The sequence below is a fragment of the Photinus pyralis genome, unplaced genomic scaffold (assembly GCF_008802855.1).
Source record: "Photinus pyralis isolate 1611_PpyrPB1 unplaced genomic scaffold, Ppyr1.3 Ppyr1.4_LG2, whole genome shotgun sequence".
Taxonomy (NCBI): domain Eukaryota; kingdom Metazoa; phylum Arthropoda; class Insecta; order Coleoptera; family Lampyridae; genus Photinus; species Photinus pyralis.
Genome location: NW_022170403.1, coordinates 5,389,389 through 5,410,569, shown reverse-complemented (window position 1 = coordinate 5,410,569; position 21,181 = coordinate 5,389,389). Strand labels below are relative to the sequence as shown.

At 35.3% G+C, this 21,181-nt stretch overlaps 1 protein-coding gene across 3 annotated transcripts; it reads left to right on the top strand.

Moving 5' to 3' along the window:
* Nucleotides 1-3,787: 3,787 nt before the first annotated feature.
* On the top strand, nt 3,788-20,048 carry LOC116163365 (laccase-15-like). Of its 3 annotated transcripts, XM_031477253.1 has the most exons (10): nt 3,788-3,888; nt 6,703-6,772; nt 7,754-8,019; nt 16,827-17,037; nt 17,086-17,366; nt 17,426-17,549; nt 17,625-17,842; nt 17,897-18,086; nt 18,208-18,380; nt 18,438-20,048. In XM_031477253.1, exons 2-10 carry the CDS (start codon nt 6,712-6,714, stop codon nt 18,846-18,848), a joined length of 1,935 nt encoding a protein of 644 aa, XP_031333113.1. In that variant the 5' UTR covers nt 3,788-3,888; nt 6,703-6,711; the 3' UTR covers nt 18,849-20,048. The 3 variants fall into 3 exon arrangements, with proteins under 3 accessions (XP_031333113.1, XP_031333114.1, XP_031333115.1); XM_031477254.1 differs by lacking the exon at nt 7,754-8,019; XM_031477255.1 differs by lacking the exons at nt 3,788-3,888; nt 7,754-8,019 and adding an exon at nt 4,157-4,212.
* The last annotated feature ends 1,133 nt before the right edge of the window (nt 20,049-21,181 follow it).

Here is a 21,181-nt window from a genome sequence, read left to right as displayed (position 1 = left end):
TTAAGTAATTATGTAATTAATTTTGTGATAGCTAGTCTTGCCAATTTGTGATAATTAAATAAAATTATATAAATATTTTAAGTAAGTACTCAATTAACATTTGTAATGTGTGAATAAACATTTTTAATAACGCCCTCTATTTTAATTTAATTTATTTTTTATTATATTGCGCCGACAGTAAACATCCTGCTTCATGAGTTGAAAAATACCAACTTTGGAACTATGCTATAGAAATTAGCGATTCGCCGACTGTGCTTGGCAGAGAAAGGCGATTAATGATTATCAACCTAAGGCAGAATCAGAAACCGGAGCTTCGTCCACTACAGGAACCAAATGGCCATCCAGGATCCAGCTGCAATCAAGTGCAAGAATGTGTCTCACCGTAGCAGCTGCCCAAAGATTAATGGTGTAATTATGTCACAGGACAGTCTTCGGCGATGCTTCCCAAAGTCTGCAAATTGCGCGGCGACATTGCCAGAAAGCCCTATTTGATTTTTGCTGCTGATTTTGTACTGCCGCACTCACTACCTCTGGTCCAACAAAGTTGTCGACCCTCACATTTGGAGATGAAAGCCCATAACTGAGCCCCTCCCCCCTCCCCGAGTACCTCCAGCCCCTAAACGCGGGTGCTGGCCTAGTGTCTTTTGGGGTGAATAGATGCTGGTCAAGAACTTTGGCCAGGTGTTTTTGTACGATTTCCGGCTGGTTAACCGTTTGATTTCCCAGGGGGTATTGGTATTTACGATTGCTACTTTAAGTAGCCTCTCGACAGTAAGTTCGATTGAACGGTGCTTAAGCCGTGCTGACACCCACCTTGGATTGGGGGTGCAGTCTACCCTTCTTTGTCGGCGGTTGAATCATCCGACCTCTGATTCTTCTTCTCGTCACCTACCCATTTGCCCGCCTGACGGGAGCGTGCTCTAGGCGCCATCCTCTGATCCTCTAGGCGTTGGGTCACGGGATTTGGTTGGTTTGGAGAAGTATGACCCAATTGGGCGAACCTGGTCTTCTTCTTTTTCTTCCATTCAACGCCGCGCTTACCTGTATTGGTATGTTGAGACTCGGTGACCTGCACAGATTTTGAGGAGTGTCCTGGGTTGGGACGCTACCTCTGAATTATTGTAAGTTCGCTTTTTTTCCCCTCTCTCAAAGGCAAAATGAATCTATTGGACGAGACATACCTATTGATTGGTGAAGTCAAACCAAGTACCTTGACAACGAAGTGTCGGAAAAGGGTACTCAGTGGAACGTCAGGACGAGACATATCTATTGGTGATGTCGAAGCTTTCAGTGAAAATATCTGCAGAATGAGTGTTGGAGGATTTTCAATGTAATGTACCTATGCCAGGCGGCCTTGAAATGTTTATGTGTAAAGAGCGTCTTCCCCATTACGGCATTACATCTACCATTAAATGAGTAAGTAATCATACTTATTCTATGCTACTACATTATAAGAACCCAACCATACACTGAGCGAAAAAAAAGGTTACAGGAACGTATAAATAATTAAAACAACATTTTGTGAGAGTTATATATGAGCAATGCACTGAGCGTGTTCAATCAACAACATTTAAATGCTAACTCTGGTAAGTTATTTCAATAAATCTAAAACATTGCTTTAAGGGTGATTAAGGAGTTAACAACCAAGAATCTTGTACATTGGAAGAATCGAGTTGCGGTGACTCATCTAACAGTCTACGAGATTGGGAACAGATTTTTAAGATGTCAATTGAACAATCTTGAAATGTTATGATAAGTACTTTGTTTCTTGAAAAATTACGTTTAAATGATTTGATGTAATGAAATTATCTTATTGATTCAACATTTCTTGTTATTTGTAAGTACATTTATACAGTGTTCAGGGAAATATTGTGCATGTTGCACATACTTACTAGCACTGTTGATTCTACATCCAAAAATTTGTTACAGCAATAGTTTAGTGGATTGAATTTAGTTCACCAGACTTCGACCTTTTTGCAACTTGATTACCATTCTTCTAAAACTTTCTGTGCAGCTTCATTTTCACTACTCTACCAAGTTTTTTTTATGCACGAAAATTCTTGCAAATGCGGCGTTTGATACTACGCGTTTACAAAAGAGTTAGGAGTATTGGACCAAGAATATGGCGCACAAAATTAGTCGGACATGAACCATCTGATTTTAAAGACATTTAGATTTGAAAAAAAAAACAGTTGGTAGTAAAAATGCCAATGGCCGCTAATACACTTTTACTACCAATTGTTAGCTTTTTGAAAATTGTTAAATAAGTATATGTTTAGTCAGATAATGCATTGTCTGTGGGCTATATTCTTGGTCCAATCAACTCTTTTGTGAGTGCGTGGTAACAAACACCGCGTTTACAAAAATTAAAAAAAAAAAACTTGGTAGACTAATTAAAATGAAACCGCACTGAGAGTTTCAGAAGAGTGGTAATTAAGTTGCAAACAGATCGAGGTCCCGCGGACTGCTTAAGTTTCGGACCAAATTCTGAAAATCAAAATATCTCAGAAAACGTTGATTTGCATCCTTTGTGACAAAGAAGGCAACTATAGCAGCAGTTTCACTGAAATGACGTCGGGATATATACCTGCAAACAACTTTTACATTTACATCAATTTTTTGGGGTATATCCATACCCAAATTTTTAATATACTGAGTCTGTAATGAAACTCATTAGTTTCTTGTCAATCGTTTTATTAAAAAAAAAATAAAATTCACATGGTATATAGAATTTAACTAAACTAAATAATTACATAATCTTTATGCTGTAATGCATATATTAAAGTGGGAAATTCACTGCTCAAACTATTTAATTCTTTACAAAATAAACTTTTACATTTCTTTACTTCAAATGCATTGTAATGTTCATCATACCTAACGGTGTCCACTTTCTTTAAGACAAAATAAACTTTATTCTCAGATCCTTTGAATTTAATTGATTCAATATGCCCAAAAAATTCTTCCATTTCAAACTGAACAAAAATATGTAGACACCCTTACAGCACACGCACTGCACTGAGAGATAAATGGTAATGAACCGTTCCAATTCAATGGAGACGCACTACTTAAATGACGGTATTCAGCAGAAATCCAAAACCGCATCGTCAATATGCTTTGCGTTTCATTTGATATGCAAAAACCGTTGAAATAAATACCACATTCTTAATTTAATGATAAAGTATATTCATAGAAAAGTCGTAGATTAGTATGGTAAACTTAAAATTTCTTGGGTCACTAGTTGTGCAGTATTCAATGAAGTACCTAAATGCGTAATGTCAACAAAATAAAACATTGTATAAATATGCACAAAATATCTATGTAACTCTTTTAAGACTGTTATGATTAGTATTAAACAGAGTTTTTTTAAACAGGACAAAAGATTAATTTAATAACCATTTTTCATTTACCTCTAATTGAACAAGTTTTTAACATTGAATCAAGGAACTCTCCTCAAGTAATAAAAGTTATTGATTAAACATCGGATTATTTATTGCGTGAACTCTTTGTCGTTTGATTGAAGTATTTCTTCTTAACAGTCATATAATGCTTGGTATAACAACCTGATTTTTCTCAGTGTACCAAGCTATTTCGGTTTAAAAAAATGCGCTCTATCTGCACAAGAGTTGTGCACAATTTATACTTGTTAAACTTGATTTCGGTATGTAAACGTCGAAATGACTCGATATTGAAGAAACAAATTTGATGCATTTTCCGTGCGCGTATCGATACGGAAACAGATTTACGTACAATTATCTAGTTTACATACTAAATAATAGTAGAATGAAAAGCATTATTCATAAATCGTTGACAATTACACTGCAGAACTTCAAATAAACTAAGTCAGCAAGATTTTTGCTGTATTTGTGGCAAAAATTATTCATTTCATTGGTGAGTATCTCTAATTACAGTAAGTAAAGAAAGAGTATATCTTACTCTTGTTTGGTATGATCTGAGACGACTAATTTTGGTGATACTCATTATCAATGCGGTAGTACTAAAAATGTATTCTACTGAAGAAGGTACTTCGATTATAGTGGCCTATAAGGTTAGAAACCTATAGTGCACTTCCGTTATGATTAATTTATTCTTTCCCCACTCCAGTACTCTCAAACAATAATGGAATTATTAATGTTTATTTATCAATGTTGTTTACCTACTGAAATTTCATATTATAGAAGCTTCCTTAGGTGATGTGATTATACAAAAATACATGTAAGAGAATTGTTTTCTTTATATCTGTTTAAGTCTTCATATACGATAGTATACTCGAAATGTAGACCTAAAATGATTAGGTACAATCAAATGTATACACCTATCTTACACTCCCTCTTGTCCGCACAAAGAGGTAGGTAAGATAAATAAAGTCCGTTTTAGATGTGCGTGCAGTAAAGGAAAGTGCATATAGCGGAAAATTTCAAAGAACCGCAACGCAATTTCCTTTTGAAAAGCGCGCAAACAGGAAAAGTAAACTCCATATCAATAAGGGTTTGAAAGGGTCTCCTAGACAATAGTTAAGAGCTTATAATGGTTTTATTCACAAGTTTAAACTGTAGATGGGGTACAAATTATTAAAATGCGTTCCATGAACTTAGGCAATTAAACCCAGTGTAATTATTAATTACCAGTTACCACATACAGGGTGTTTTTTGGGAGCTTTAGTTAAACGTTTCTGGGAAAGTAAAATAGGTAGCTTTTTGAAAATTTGTACTTAGGAGTTATTGTGAAGGCCGAATCGATATAAAATATTTTCAAAATAACCGCACTTCTGCAAACATCGGAAGTAGATAGTAACTTCGTTATTTTAAATAGCAACCCCTATTTTTTATTGGATTTTTGGATTCTACGTGAAATTTCAGTTCTTTTGATATCCACATGTCGATAAATGCCATTTATGGTTTTTAAGTTATTTTGACTTTAAGAAAATTAATGGCGGATGCAGATGGTACCTTGATAATTGATTACTTGAAAACGATTGTATAGCGATGGCAAGCTATTTTTATCAGTGCAGAGAGAATGAATAGGGCTTTCTTTTAGTGCACTTAAAAAAAGTTAAGTTGCGTACGACCGCCCCTATGGAGATCCAAATTTATGAAACTTCAAAGACTAAAAACTCAGTTTTTTTTATGGAATGAACATTTTCTTACTATTGCATGAGATAAAGAATCGAAATGGACATATTTTAATAATACATGTTCCTATAGCTATCTTTAACAGTTTCTGACTTATTCCCATTTTATTGAATTGACACTATTTTTTTCGGATTTTCTTTTTAGTAATCGGCCATGATTTTATAACAATCGAATTTTAAACAAATCTAGTGACATTATAATCCGTCACCTACTGTTATAGGTTACGTAAGTTTTTCAAAAATCGAAAAATGACTCGCAGTGGTTTCACCTATTTTGGGATTTAATTGTTATTTATGGACAGAATCGCGGCACGCGTGCTTGGCGTACATTCATTCGAACACTGGAACGAAATTGTATGAATTTTGGAAATTTTGTACCCCCAAATGCACTACAAACCGTTGAAGCACAAGTGATACAAAGCTCTACAAGAGAATATTTAAGAAAATGAATTGTAGAAAAAATTGTAGATTTTGTTCCACTTAATAAGGCACATTCATTAATTTTCATTCTTCTTTTATAATTTTCGAGTTATGACTCAAACTTCCATTTTTTTAAATGGCAATCATAGCTGGCTGTGACATTTTTAAAAAGTGCATTTTTTTTCCGTTTACGATATGATATAAAGCCGGGCTCAGACGACTCGTGTACTTGGCGAATACACAATTATTTGCGTACTTGGGAAGTATACGAGCTTGGCGAGTTGCGATGGCAAGCAGGGCACTCACACGACGTGTACATTGTACAAGTACGCGAGGGCGAATATTTGGGGCGAAAATTTGTAACACTTGTATCCTTTTCCAGGCATCATTAACTGCATTTCGATTGTCATGGTCTTTGTGTTTAGCCATCCAAATGACCGGCTCATTTTCATAAAAAACAAGAAATTCCAACACAATCTCATTTGTCCACTCCATTTCAATAAAAAAAGAAAAAAAAACAAAAAAAAACAAAAAAAAACGTCTGTACGCTTCCGTCTTTAACTAAAAACTAAATTAATAATCGCACTAAAGGCAAATTATTTGTGCATTCCGTTTGAGCGCCTCTACAAGTATAGATACGTATGTACTTGGCAAGTGTGCGAATAATCGTGATCCCTTTGACTCGGACCAATTTTACCGACAAGAAATGGAAAACTAACGAGTGACAATTAATTGTACAAGTAACCCACTCACACGACATGCCAAGTATACGAAAGTAACGATTATTCGCCAAGTACACGAGTCGTCTGAGCCCGGCTTAAGGTTCATTGTACTAACTTTGACAAATAAACATGATACAGAACTGTGTATTACAGAGTTTATGGGAAACATTTTTGTTCTCTTAATTACTCAGTCTATTATAATATTTAACTTAAAACTTTAGGGCCACAAATACAACGACAACGAAAAGAAATTACGAGTACGAAATATTACATTTAAATTTCTACTTTGAAGTAATTACATGTAAAAAATGTTCAAACTTGCAAACTCTAAACAGGCCTTTAGGGTATCTATTCAAGAATTAAGACATCACTGCCATTTGACAGACTTAACTAAATCGCAGGTTCTATAGTTACAAAACAAATGTTTTGCAGGTTTCTAATATGTTCCGTCTGACATTATTGCTGCTATGGACCGCAAAAACGTATACTTTCATGGTAACGGGTAAGTTCGATAAGAATAGAATAATTTTATTTTATAATAGACATTTTAATAGGTTTGAATGAGTAGGCTAAGCCGTTGTTTAACCGTAAGGATAGATAAAGTGATCACTTTAACCGTAAGGGTAGATAAAGTGAAACAGATTACTGTGAATTCTGATGCATTCTTATTTCAAATGCACGTTTAAATGACGTTCAGAACATATGTCAATTCTGTTTTTATGGAAACGATCGCGACGCGACGGCAGAACCTAAGCTTGCTATTTTTGACGTCTCTAAATTAAATTCAGAATTATCAGAAGCATATTACAATGATTTATATGGCTTCTGCCAAAGAGTATTATTAAGTATTCTTTGCTTCTGCTATAAAATAAAGTTTTGTATTATACACGACGATAAAGGGAAACTAACCAACCTTCCCGTCAAAGTTAATTCACTCAATGGTTAAAATATCCCTGTATCGTCTTGTACAATAAATAACTATTTATTTTGTACAATGCCATACCCACTCCCAATTTGTCAAAAAGAGTTATATATTTATAATAGCCGGTAAAAATCCCCTGGTCACCATGGTTTTTATCGCACGATTTCGACGGCGAGTTTTCTAATGAACGATCAGTGCGATGGGGCGTCGTATGAAACAAGTTTCTTATACTACCCATTTTTTCTATTGAGAAGTTTTGAAATTTTTATCAAAAAGACGTTAGTAACTTTTATTCTAAATAATTAAAATAGGGAATTTTGACATAGAAGTTGCATTAGTGTACTGTATTAAGTTAGCAGTATGGTGTCGTAAATATTTCTCAACAGTAATATCCCACTCTTTCCTTCTCTAAGGTATTAATATCCCAAGTGCATAAAAATATAGCCGATTAAATTTGGACGTTTTCGTCAAATGTTTTGCTTAGAAATGCGTCGAGTCAATTTGCCACGGAAAAAATAAAAGTTAAATAATTGAGTGAAAGTAGTAACTGATACGTTTTAGCAGATGGCAATATCTCGAAGGAGTTGTTTGCCGGGGAGCGTTTCAACAGGAACGCACATCCATGCTTCAGAACTTGCACAAAGGACGGAACACCAATGGTGTGCAGATACAAATTTAAATTAGAGTGGTACCAAACGTTAAGCAAAGCGTGTTTTAATTGTCCTTACAATCCTGAAGACTGTTTAAGAATTCACTGCATACCTGGAGATGGAAATAAGCGACCTGTGTTAGTGGTTAATCGACAAATGCCTGGACCCAGTATAGAGGTAGGTTGTAGGTATGACTTATCGAATGATCAAATAAAACAACTTGAAGTTCATTTGATAATGGTAATGTATACTACAAGATTATTTTTATTATACCTGAATCACAATCTCCGTTTTTCTACTCCTATGTCGTAAACATACCCAAAATGTCACCCTGTACTGCACGTCTAAATCGTTCATTATATCATACGGTTGCATAATGAAAATTAGAACTGTTACTTAATATATATATATTACGTAACAGGTTAAAGGTCAAACGCGAAATGTTAATTTAGTAGGTTGTCAGCCCTGCCTAATGAATGAAGTAACGTCAGATATTGTTGTTGTAGGTTATGTTTCACATTTTGTAAACTTCTTTGAACAGAATTACTCATAATTTGTTTAAACATTGCCATTTGTATGAGAATGGAGAATGGAGCCTGTACGTAATTTATTAGCCGTGCCCAATTATTTTTCATAATCGTAATGGGCTACTCAAGAATGGTTTGAAGCTGCGTTCAGTTAATTAAGCAAACTCTGTTGCTACTATTTTGTATTTTAGAAAACTACAATAAGTACTCGAAGAATTAATGGATGGTGCCAATTACGACTTGCATGGAACACGGAATAATGCACTTTAGAATACTGGGTAGTCCGATGCTTCCTTCCCGGGAAAACTCGTTAAAAGACGCAGCGTTTTGAAGGCCTTAGTATTATCGATAGTTAGGTACCTAATACATTGGCAACTACAATAGAAATCGTTCAAAACTGTAATGAAAAAGAGCACAAACACCACCTGAGCTAGTTAGGTAGTAATCTTCAACTTCAACACTTGTATCTTGTATCCTATTGGCTATTGCATCTATGGTGCTAAAATGAAACTCACATTGCAGTAAGGAATAGGGATGTAAAAACCCTGCAATACACTTCCAATCTAAGTAAAAAGTATTTATAAAATTCTTGCTCGCTGGCGTGCATTCATGGAATATAAGTGAGGTTACGTTGTATTTTGTATTCCTTTTAAATAGACCATGACATTTGACACTTGACAGTTCTAATTTTTAGTTCGAAGTTCGAATATTTAGAACCAAATCAATCGTAATCTATCAATCTTTTATCAATTATATTCAAGTCGTAGAAAAAGTATAGTACATAATTCGAGTGCTAATGCCTATTACGCACTCGATTTTATTACAACACTCGTGCGAAATAGGCTTCTTAGCACACTTATTATGCAATATACTATTTAAACACTCAAATGCGTGCGAAAAAGGGCCTTTAAAACACACGTGCTTTAAAGTTGCTAAGTAACGATACTTCAAGTATGACTTTTGAAACTGTCATCTGGATGAAATAAAAAATCCTCTTAGGTCGCTTTCTGTAAATGCAGAACATTTCTTTGGCTTTTGTACCTATCCTTTGGTTGAAGCTTTCACAAACGCGCGTAATTTAGGGTATGCTTCCAAATCTGTTCCACTTTTTAATCGCAGCATTGCTTTAAAGTTTTGAATGAATGCACCAAAATATAGAAGATTTAAATACCTTTGACATTTCCTTCATATATGCCAGCATTATGGATGCATTTAAGACTGTATTCGTAAGTAACTTCCTATTCATCCATGGAAACAACTTTTCATATTCTTTATAATAGGCTTTACTGGAGTTGGATTTTACACCTACCAACGTTTGTTTAGATTTTACAAAAACCGATTTAATGGACGGTGTATTATCTTTTTCAACAGAAATTGTTTAATTAACAAAGACGATGATTTTTATAAGCAAACGTCAAGTGACATTTCCATGGCAATCGTGAAATTACGAACACCCAGCCCACTTAATTAGACATGTATATTTGAGTATAACGTCAATATGACTTCATTGTATTTCCTATTTTTAAATTATACTGCAGGTATAATAAAAAATACTATAAGATACACGTGTATAATTGGTCTTTAAAGCACTTGCAACGTTAAAGGCACTCCGCTTTGCGTCGTGCCCTTAAACTCGTTGCGCGTGCTTTAAAGACTTGATTATACACTTGTATCTTAATATACTATTATTTGATTTCATCCCTTGTTGTGTGTAGTTGTGTTACGTATGTAAACAACATCTAAAATACAAAGACGAAGTACCTACTGAGGGGGCTGTGACGTCACGCCTTATATGCCGGCGTATACTGAGCTTGCGCTGTTGAGTACTGTTAGGCGTGACTCAATCACTAAAGTGATGTAAATTTTGTCCATTATGACGTAAATTTGAACATTGAGAAATTTTATGAATCAACCCACGAATCGCCTGATTTTAACGAACCGGACAGTAGTGAGGATCATTGTAAAGAAATTGAAGATATACCTATTCAGCACTATTTTCATTGAAGACACCGAAATAGAGGAATTAAAAGGCGAAATGTCTGATTCCTTCTTTAGCAGGTTATTGTAGTCACATGTCACATCGCTAAAATGCGTATAAGTATTGCAAAATATTCCTTGATGCACAATGAAGACCTTATTGTCGAAGATAACTTTATACCCTCATAAATAATTTAAATCGAGGTGGTTCATTATGCTCGATATCTACTAGTGCAAATAGTTGTAATTTCATATATTATATTTCAAAAGGTACGTATTAATGATTTGAAAATGAATTTTTAAATTGTTTTTCTTCAAAGATCATTTTTGTCCATCTTAATTTACAAATTTCTGGTTAAACATGATTAACATGAACATCTAATGTATTTTGAAAGCTGTAATACACACTCCGAAATAGTTATTTACATTATTAGTGCGGAAACAGTTATTATGCAGATGAGTGCGAAGTTTGGCGGCGCGAGTACGAGCGACGCATGTCGCGCGAATCAAGCAAATACTGTTCACAGTGTTCACGCATGTAACATGTATTCTATTTTTTGCACGGATTAGTTAAATCGAATTTATATAAATTCAAATCCTTTTCGCGAGATTTTTGCGACATTATAATTCTTTTGAAAAAAATCAAGTCCTCTTTGCCGATAAAGTAGAAATCTAGAAATTTCAAATGTCAATTTATTGTTCAAAACTTCTGGTTTAAGCTTATTTTTGCCCTTGTACTACAGGGAATGATGTAATAGTTATTTACCTAACAAGTTCGGTAAGTTAATTTTCCCGCATGAGCACTTTGTTTGCAGCACGACCGTAGGGAGTGCTGCATTTAGTGCGAATGCGGGAAAATTCTTTCCGAAAGAGTTAGGTACAATATTTTTTGTAACGAATTGCGTAAAAAAGGTCAAAATTAATAAAGTTTTGTAAATTAGCTTTTTTTAATCATGAGTTGGTAACACAATCATATGTTTGGTTGGTAACATAATTTTGTAACTACCCACTTTTAATAATGCACTGGTCACATTTAAAACTTCCACATCTTTGGTTATACATATTTTGCCTTTGCAATGAGTGCTACTACTGGTCACGGCATTGCATCGTTTGCACTGAATATCTTGAGTTGCGTAAATACACTCGTTACATTTAAAATCCTTGGAAGCTTTGTGTGTGTTAATATGTGCTTTCTTAAACTGCATATGCGAATAGTTGCAGAATATCACTGGTCACATTTTAAGACGTTTTAACAATAAATTTTACTTTTTCTTGAGTTCCAATTCTGAAAAATAATTTGATTGCGTTATAAGTTCTTGTTTATATATTTACGTAAAACTTAGTGTACGTCTGTTTCCGATTAATCGCACTAAATACCCTCAACCAACGGTTTAATTGATTTTACAGCAGATGACAGTTAACCATGACATGACGTTCGTTGACTTCAATAAGTACTACCAACCGAAGAACGCGCATAACCCCTTCTCTCCAGCGGAAACTAAAAAAACACCGCGATGCGGGAAAGTCGTTTTCCCGTGCATCGAGGATGCTTGGAAACATTATCTTTCCATTCAATGAGTACAAAAAATGTATTTATATTTTCTCAGTTTACTCTTCCATCATACTACTTATTAGTTTATGATCCGCACTAAATAGATAATTTCGTTGAATTTTTAGGCACTAGGGCGCGAAAGTAGATAGTCAGTTGTAAAATTGACGTTCCCGACGTTCGTGTTTTATTGCGAAAACGCGATTTAGAACGAAGGAGTGCAAAAAAACCATTGTTGATATTTTACTGAGTATAGTATTTCCAATAGGTACACTAATTAAAAATTACTTTGGCAAAAAAAATTAACGGTTAGGTGAGGGCTTTTTATATATTTTATATTCAAAGGTAAGGGTAATAAGGGAAAACTTAGTACTTTATAAAATGAATGTAGACTTCGCTACCTAATTTTGGGCTGTAGAAAAATAATGCATTACAGTACTCTCATAAACAGTTTTTTCTATTTCGGTGTTACAATGAGAATTTGGTACAACTGTTTTCGGCAAAAACAGAGTTACAAAGACTTTCATTGTAACATTGTCTTTGGTAACTTTTCATCTCTAAGTTGGCAGTTCGTCAACGTCAAATCATCAGTCAAATCAAATTGCGTAACATTTTTAATTTATGTGTATTCATTGATTTTTGGTACGCCAAGAACTTAATACATTCCAAATCTACAGTTTTCTTGCAATAGATGTAATAAATACTCAAGAAAAAATTGCACGTTATATTTTTGTTGCCAGATTCCGATTCACTGCTGGATTCGCAACTTGGTTTTTGTGCTTTTCTGCTACTAGACTACTTCAAACAGCCACGCTTTTCAATATCAAGTACCTTCACTAGCAGAAAGGTCTATTTACGCACAACTGTACCGTTTTAATTTACAAGAAATTCATATACTCAGCAACGGCCCTGCAGTTTCACATTTGCATTATCTCTCTACTTGCTAGTACAGCAAACCACCGATTAGCTAATATAACATAGAATGCACGGATTACATTATGGACATCTAGCTCAACTTTCACCGCTACCTCCCCGCTGAAAACGGGTTAACTGCATTATGAAATTCTTACTATAAAAAAATGTGTGTTCCTTAAAAGGCTCGTCACATTGAACGCGGTCTGCCGCACGGGCAACCGCTGGCGGTCCGCCGCGTTGAATTGTTTAATGCTTTTCTTATGAAACATGTCACATAGGACGCGGTAGACCGCTTGTCACCTCGCGATCCGTCGCGCGGGCAGATTTAGATCGCCTCGCCAACAGTTTCTGGCGGTCTGTCGCGCGCGGGCTCCAATCAGAAGCGAGATATCAGAGTGGTACACTCAGGCAGTGAAAGTGTTTAGTCTGTCTGCAAGCTACAATCGCCGAGCTGTCTTCGTTGTTGATTAATCTTGTTCACCCAGCAGCTCCTTCGCGGTTAACTATCACGGTAGCTGCGATCAACAATAATTCCTCGTCGGAGGAAGAATTTTGACATTCATTAATGCTACTAAGCAACGAACGAGACTATACTCATTAAATTTTGTTACGAATCGCGACGTGGACCGCATCCTGTGTGACATACCAGACTGCGCGGCTGATCGCAAGCGATTGCCCGCGGCGGGCAGACCGCGTTCAGTGTCGTGACCCCTTAATACTTACGTAATCAATGCTATGTTCGATAGATCGGTGTATTCCATTGTGAAATTAAGCAGTGTTATCTTGAAAGATTTGTAGATATTCCTGTCATGTGTAGATAAGTTAAAATAAAAGTAATATAACTGTGATTTATAGTGGGTAATTTTAGAGGTTATCTAGGGAAGGTATTATATAGCTACTTAACCTATAAGGCTTGCCGTCTTGCAGAGGGCGTACATAGACGTTATGAATTGATTTTAGAAATCAAACTACCCCTGTTCTGTGAATTAAACCCACAATAAACCAAAAGTTTGCACATCCATGCATTTGTTTCCAACCCAAGCAGCATTTTTAGTCGCCGTTACGTTTCGATGACTTTTGTTGGGAACATGAAAGTTGTGGTTACTACTGATAGGAACGTAATTACTACATTCCTATTACGTCCCTACGATCAAAATGGGGAACATTTTAATGGTAATAAATACGTAACGGGGACTACCTAGCGACTTACACCACTACCACGCGCTCACGTTCCGGCAACGTGGCGGGGATGTAGGAACGCGGTTACCGTTCTCTTGTTGGATTCATTAGTTTCTTTACATGGCGTCTTTGTCTAATGAATTAAAATGGCATTTTATGAGCATCTTCCATCATTCTTCAACTGTGACATCGAAAAATGACGTACCTACCATTATTATTATTATACGAATTATTAATATAACTATAAATATGGAATCAATAATCCGATTTTGTTCCTTACCAGACTCAAGAAACTAAAACGATTAAAAAATTTCTGTCAAATGTGATGATGATAGATCGAAAATTAACAACGCGCCCTCTCAAAATGCATATTTTAAGATTTTTTATTTAGAAAAAAAATGGCAAAACCTACTATGCAGTAGTTTTCTAGAGTAGCGGGGCAGTTAATTTTCCCATAAATATTACTACATAGATCCATAACTTTAGTGGAATTTTTAAAGTCGCAAAGGCGTAGAAGTTACTTTCACCGCGATTAAACTTTAAAGTGATAAACAAGTAGCGCAACGAAGTAATTGCGACCAATAAATATAACTTCAAAGTTAACGTGACTCAGTAATTTTGCCTTGTAACAATTCCGTTCCAGGTGCTTCAAAAACTACAGGTGCTGAAACCATGAGGTTCGAAATCGTAGTCATTATTACTATGCATTTACAAAAATTTTCTAAATAAAAGTAATAGCAACTAATAAGTCGCTTTTAAAGTGATAATTTCGTAATATCTACTTATTCAAAGTTCTCATCTCAGTTACCGCAACTTTGATGCTGCTTGGGAATGCCAAGTGTTGTGTTTTAGATGGATTCCACCTTGGTTGTGTTTATCCTTCTGTTTAATTGAAATAAATCCTGTTTATCATACGCTACGCTGGCAACTTCAAATTTGTCAACGTAAAAGGTGTTGCCAACTTACGACATATTAATTCTAAACTTCCCTGTAGTTTTTGATAATTACTTTCTAATTAAATTAAAGCACAAAAATAGAAAAAAATAATATAAAAAACACGTGTTACAATGCTTTATTGTAATACTTGTCTTTCAATATATATTATTATAATAAACTAAACAAATATAGAAAACGAGCTCTTGGGTAGGTATGGCTATAGCATGTGCAAAACCAAATTTTAAACCTGATGTTAGTTCTGATTTTATTTAAAGTGTATATGTATGAAATTTCATTTTATTGCTTCCATAAATAAGAAAGTTGGCACTGCACATGCTACACAAAACCAAATTTGGAAAATAGCGCTACATTTGCTTTTATTCCAAGTGGATATGTATCAAATTTTATTTAAATACCTTCATAAATAAAAAAGTTTGCAATTCGGTTTATAAATGCGAAAAGGGCACTGTGAATGTTAATCCATTAGGCTCAATTTTTGGAATTGCGTTTCATATGGCTAAAGCTATACGCATATTGAATTTCATGCAATTCGGTTCATAACTCACGGAAATGTCAAAAGGACCTTCCTTATTTTTTGGGCTACATTGCCAATTCCCGAACTCCGGTCTACAAATTTGATAAAGAATCCATTTACTAAATTTAATCGTAATCGGTCCATTCGTTATCGAGATATCGTGCTAAAGGACGGACAGACACCGCAAAATTATATACTCGCTAGGAGCTCGTTGATAATGACAAAAGCCTACTCTTCTTCGTCGGCCCTTAATATTATCTACTCGTTCTGATCCACATCCACTGCGGGTCTCCACATTCCTCCCTTTCTTTCCAATCTGAGTGGATTCACTACCTTCTGAGTCTCAGATGGCAAGAGGGACGTGCTACCTTCCGTGTTAGTCGAACCGTCCTCCATATCCTTTAAACGTTCCGATTTGTTGGATGTCTCCGGGCCCAAGGTAGGTGATACGGCGTCAGGCCGCTGAACCTGAAGAGCGGTATCTCCGATTTTCTTGACGTGGCTGACGTGTCGTCGAATAACACTTTCTGCTCCCTCCAGAACCAACTCAATTCTGGACCGTTGTTGAACTTTATAAGTGTCCTTGCTAAAAGTCGGAATCAGTTTTGGATTTTGTCTCTAATATTTGTGTCGTAGAGAGATTTACCTGTGGTATACTATATGCGGTGTCGTATTATACATCAGAGTAAATTCCTGCAGTTCAGCTTTGTAGTTTTTTCCAGCGGTATGGCTTATTTTCAGCCGTTTTAAGACTGATCGGTTTAAATTTTCAACTTCCCCATTGGCTTGCTACCAATAGGGTGGTGTGTGAATAATCTCAATATTGCTTATAATGGGACCGGTAGCTGTCAGTTCAAATCGGAAAGGTTTATATGGACTTGCGTCCGCTGATTCCAATGCTTCATTCTCGATTTTGTTTACTGATTAATTCGAATATACCGATTATTGATGTCTACAATTTGAACACTCTTTGGGAATAGAATTCTTTATTTTTGTGTTGTGCGAAAAACCATCTGAAGACGTGTCTTTTTGGTTGAAAAATTGACATTTTCACGCGCGAATAGATTGAAAAGTATAAGCTTTTAGAAAAAACTTTATATTGAACAAAAGTTGCTTAGAATTATCCCACATCTATTTGTGGACAATTTCACATTCACCCCCGAGAAGGGTTGGCATCTACCCCCAGAGTAAAAAAAACCTGACATTAGGATAACTTTGAAGTAGAGGATAAGTTACCTACCTAAATAGACATTTTGTTGTAAAATAATATTTGTCAAAATTATACGGTATCGCCGTGTTTCACCTTCAATGACTAGACTATGGACACCTATACCGACAAACGAATTTATAGGAATCCTATTTTCAGGTTTGTTTAGGTGATGAAATAATAGTAGACGTAGAAAACCGTCTAATGGGAGAAAGCACCAGCATCCATTGGCACGGTTATCACCAAAAAGCAAGTCCCTATATGGACGGTGTACCGTTTGTCACACAATGTCCAATTCAACCAGGTACAACGTTCAGATATCGTTTTACAGCTGAACAATCGGGCACACACTTTTGGCATTCTCACACAGGTAAGCAAATGGTTCGATAGTACGGGAAGTAATGAGTATAACAATTAGGAGTTCAAAGAGCTGACGGCGCATTTGGTGCGTTTATTGTGAGAACGCCCCCAGAAGATAATCCGCACCATGTGGAATACGACTACGATCTATCATCCCATGTGATGATTGTATTGGACTGGGAGCCACAAATTTTGATCGAAAAGTTTTTGTTGCATCATCACAGCAATGGCGATAACAAAGCTGACACTCTTTTGGTAAACGGCATGGGTCGGTTTAAAAACTTTAGCATATCAAACAGTACTGTATTTACCCCCACAGCAAGATTTGTAGTCAAAAAGGTATATATAATATCCAAGGTACAGTGCAACCGTTAATTTACACATTTTGATTAACGTAGGGGTATAGATATCGTTTCAGAGTAATAAATGCAGAGTTTATGAATTGCCCTATAGAATTATCTCTAGATAATCATACAATAACCATTATTAGTAGTGATGGAAATGATCTTGTTCCGATAACAGGTAAGTAAAATCACAAAGCATTAACGTATACTGTTTGGTAAAATGTAATGAATTTGTTGAAAATAATATTTCTAGCGGAATCGGTCGTCACTTACGCTGGTGAAAGATTCGATTTTGTACTAAATGCAGATCAACCAACTGGATTATATTGGATGAGGTTTAGAGGATTAATGGACTGCGACGAACGATTTACCAGCGCTCACCAAGCTGCAGTTCTACAGTATAAGGGGATGTCTAACAGTGACTACCCCAAGAATGAGTTACATTATCATAATACACATAAGAATGGTTTGGTAGGTATCTCTTTCTTTAAATAATTAACACTTTGCATCATGGTACTTCTTTAGGAAATCAATTCACTAAATACTGCGCCTGGAAAACGTAATTCGGTAAGCATCGTGGAATTACAATCGCTGGATGTCGATTGGGATCCCTGTTTGAAGGATGTGCCGGATTACAAATTCTTTATTTCTTACGATTTCTATAAAATTGATAATCCCCATTTCCACAAGTCGGGATTATACGGATATGCAGACGGTAATTTAATTTTTAGTTATAGCGACACGATGCATGTTCAAAATGTTTTCTACATTTTAAACCAATGATAACGTTTTGATCACAAGATTGCTCTATTGTAAACCGTGAATCATTGCCACAGTGCTTGATGTCCAACAACAGTTGCAAACACCTCAGCTTAACCATATATCTCTAAAGCTACCGTCTTTTCCATTACTACCTGGTAGAAATCAACTGGATACTTCTTTGTTTTGCAACAAATCGAATACGGTCCACTGCAATGAGAGCTATTGTGAATGCACACATGTCCTTCAGGTACGAAATATAAGAACCTATACCTACAATTGCGGAATAAAATACTCTCCATGGTAGGTTCCTTTAAATTCCGTGGTAGAACTTATTTTAATTGACAGAGGGTTTTCCTTCGACGCAAATCACCCTTTCCATTTACATGGACACACATTTAGAGTGATTGGAATGGGAAGGATAGGAAGGAATGTGACCGAAGAAGAGATAACAATTTTAGATGGAAGTGGGTTTTTAAAACGGAACATGACGCGCCCTCCCAAAAAGGATACGGTTACAGTGCCTGATGGCGGATACACAATTCTGAGGTTTTTGGCTTCTAATCCAGGATACTGGCTATTTCACTGTCATATCGAATTTCACATTGAAATAGGAATGGCCCTGGTTTTTAAAGTTGGAGAACATAGCGAAATGTTGCCGGCACCAAATCATTTTCCTGAATGTGGGGATTATATTCCCAATGAAAATGTGAAGTAAAGAAAACGTTTTCTGCTAAATTTGAGCGCTTATAGTGTTAGCAGCTAAATTGTACGTTGGAACACATAGCGTATAGGTAGTTCTAAGATAGTGTATATGTTACCTTCAAAACTGGATTTTAGTTAACACTAGTTTTAACCAGTGAAAACGCGAAATAACTTAAGGTTCTTAAAGAAATTAGTAATAACCCATTTTAATTTTACCTTTTAAGACGTGAATTCTCTTTTTAACTGACCGTTTCGGTCAAAACGATTTTATCTAAAGAGATCGTCATGAAAATACTAGTTTCACAATGTGAAAACTTTCTCCGTCTCTTTTATATTTATTAATTTAGTGATAATAATAATAATAGACCAACCTGCCCAACAGAACAGACATTCCAATTACAGGACAATACATATTTAATAGTTAACGCGCAATTATTTAGTGTAGGTAATAAGAAAAAAGAAAAAGAAAGAAACACAAGAAAAACTTAAAATCTTAACATAACTAAACAAAAATAAAATAATTAAATTCTCAAAAAAAAGAAATAGTGATGAACGTCTCTTTACAATTCTCCATTAATTATAAGTACTCGTACTTATATACAGCTAACAGCACACTACCTACTAAAACGCACAGTTATACTAAATTATTACCTACGTTAGGTCTTTGAATATAAAATTAGTTCAAAGGTTAGGTTTATTTGTCAACTTTGCCGACATTCGGCTTCTTAATCTTACTCTATTTTTCCGTTAAAACCGAGGTTAAAACTAGTTTTTGTAAATTGACTGTTGGGAGAAACCTCGGGAGAAACTATTTTAAACCGACCTGTTCAGTCAAAACTCAAAAGTCGAAATACAAAACAAAGTTTAACAAAATTCGTCTATTTACTGAACACTGCAGGTGCATCGCGTTTTTACTAGTAAAACTAACAGTTAATTCGCGTTTTAGCTAAGCTAGTTAAACTGTTAAAACGGGTGTTAGGTAAACAATATCGGTTGTTAACGGTAACATATGTTATATAGTACATAATACAATACATATGCTATAATGTCTAAAAGAAGCTTCGTATGCTTCGTATTGACGGTTGCTTGTATGTTACCATTGAATACCTAATGTTACTCAATATGTTATGTGACATATTTTTGTAGTTATAATCGATACCTTGCATACCTACTTATTATTGTTTTGTAATTGAGAAACACAAATAAAATTGGCGTCAGGTCTTAAAAGTGGTCACATTCTAAAAAGAAATAATTTCCTATAAAGCTTTTTTAGGATTATTATTTTTATAAATATATTTATGGCACAAACAATGCCTCATACTTAACACTTCATTGGGACATTTTTTTTAAACATTACTACACTATGCGTTTTAACCGGTCCCGTTTGACCGGACCGTTTTGAACGGATCTGCATCCAATGGATTTAAATGCGAGCGTTTACACTTATCCGGTTGCGTTCCGGTCGCCGCAGTGCTCGAAGTAAGTAAAACGTGTAACTTTTAATTTGGGTGTAATTTTTTGGAAGTTTTGGAGATTTTTAGAGGTGCGCATGGTGATAAATTAATAGCAGCAACTCAGCGAGTGTAAACATTTTAGTAAATAGAGAAGTTCAGAGTTTTTAATTAAAGTTGGCGATGGTCATTTGAATTCTATAACATGTTGATCATTTCATGGCTTTAGAAAATCGTCGGCATCGACCTATCAGAGGTAACAGATATTTCCTATCTTTAAATTAGTTTCGCATGTTCCAAACTTGGATGAAAAAATAACTGGATTGCTTGCAAGTCAAAATTTATGAAGGCAACATCAGCCAGCGCCATCACAAAGCAGTTGTGCGTTTTGTGAACGAAATAAGAAAAAATAAAAACATTAATCGGTAAAGATCTGAATTTTGGTACACATGTTTATTAGTGTTCCCCATTGGACATACTAAAAGTCCCCATCAAAATCTGTTGCTCTCGAGGCGCCATCTTCGAAAAACAGTTTCTTTCTATATATCGTCAATAATTACTGATACGGAAAAATAGTTTAGATGAAAAATATAGTTGATTAAATTGCCAATAAACATTTTTTTGTATGTCCAATACTTTAGCTATAATCCGACATCGAATAGAGAATAAAGTATCCTGAGCTTTACCTAATCACGCATGCTAAAATCACTTTATTTAATTGTTTCCATAGAGATTTAAAAATAATTAAAACAATCAGTGTCATTTTTAATGCAGTTTGCAGTTTATGCTTTGTACTTTTCAACTATACAGTCTTAATAACTCGGTACAAAAGCAGGTATCAGTGAAGAAGAGTACCTATGCGAGACGTTGTTATAATGTAGCCGAAGCTGCGACC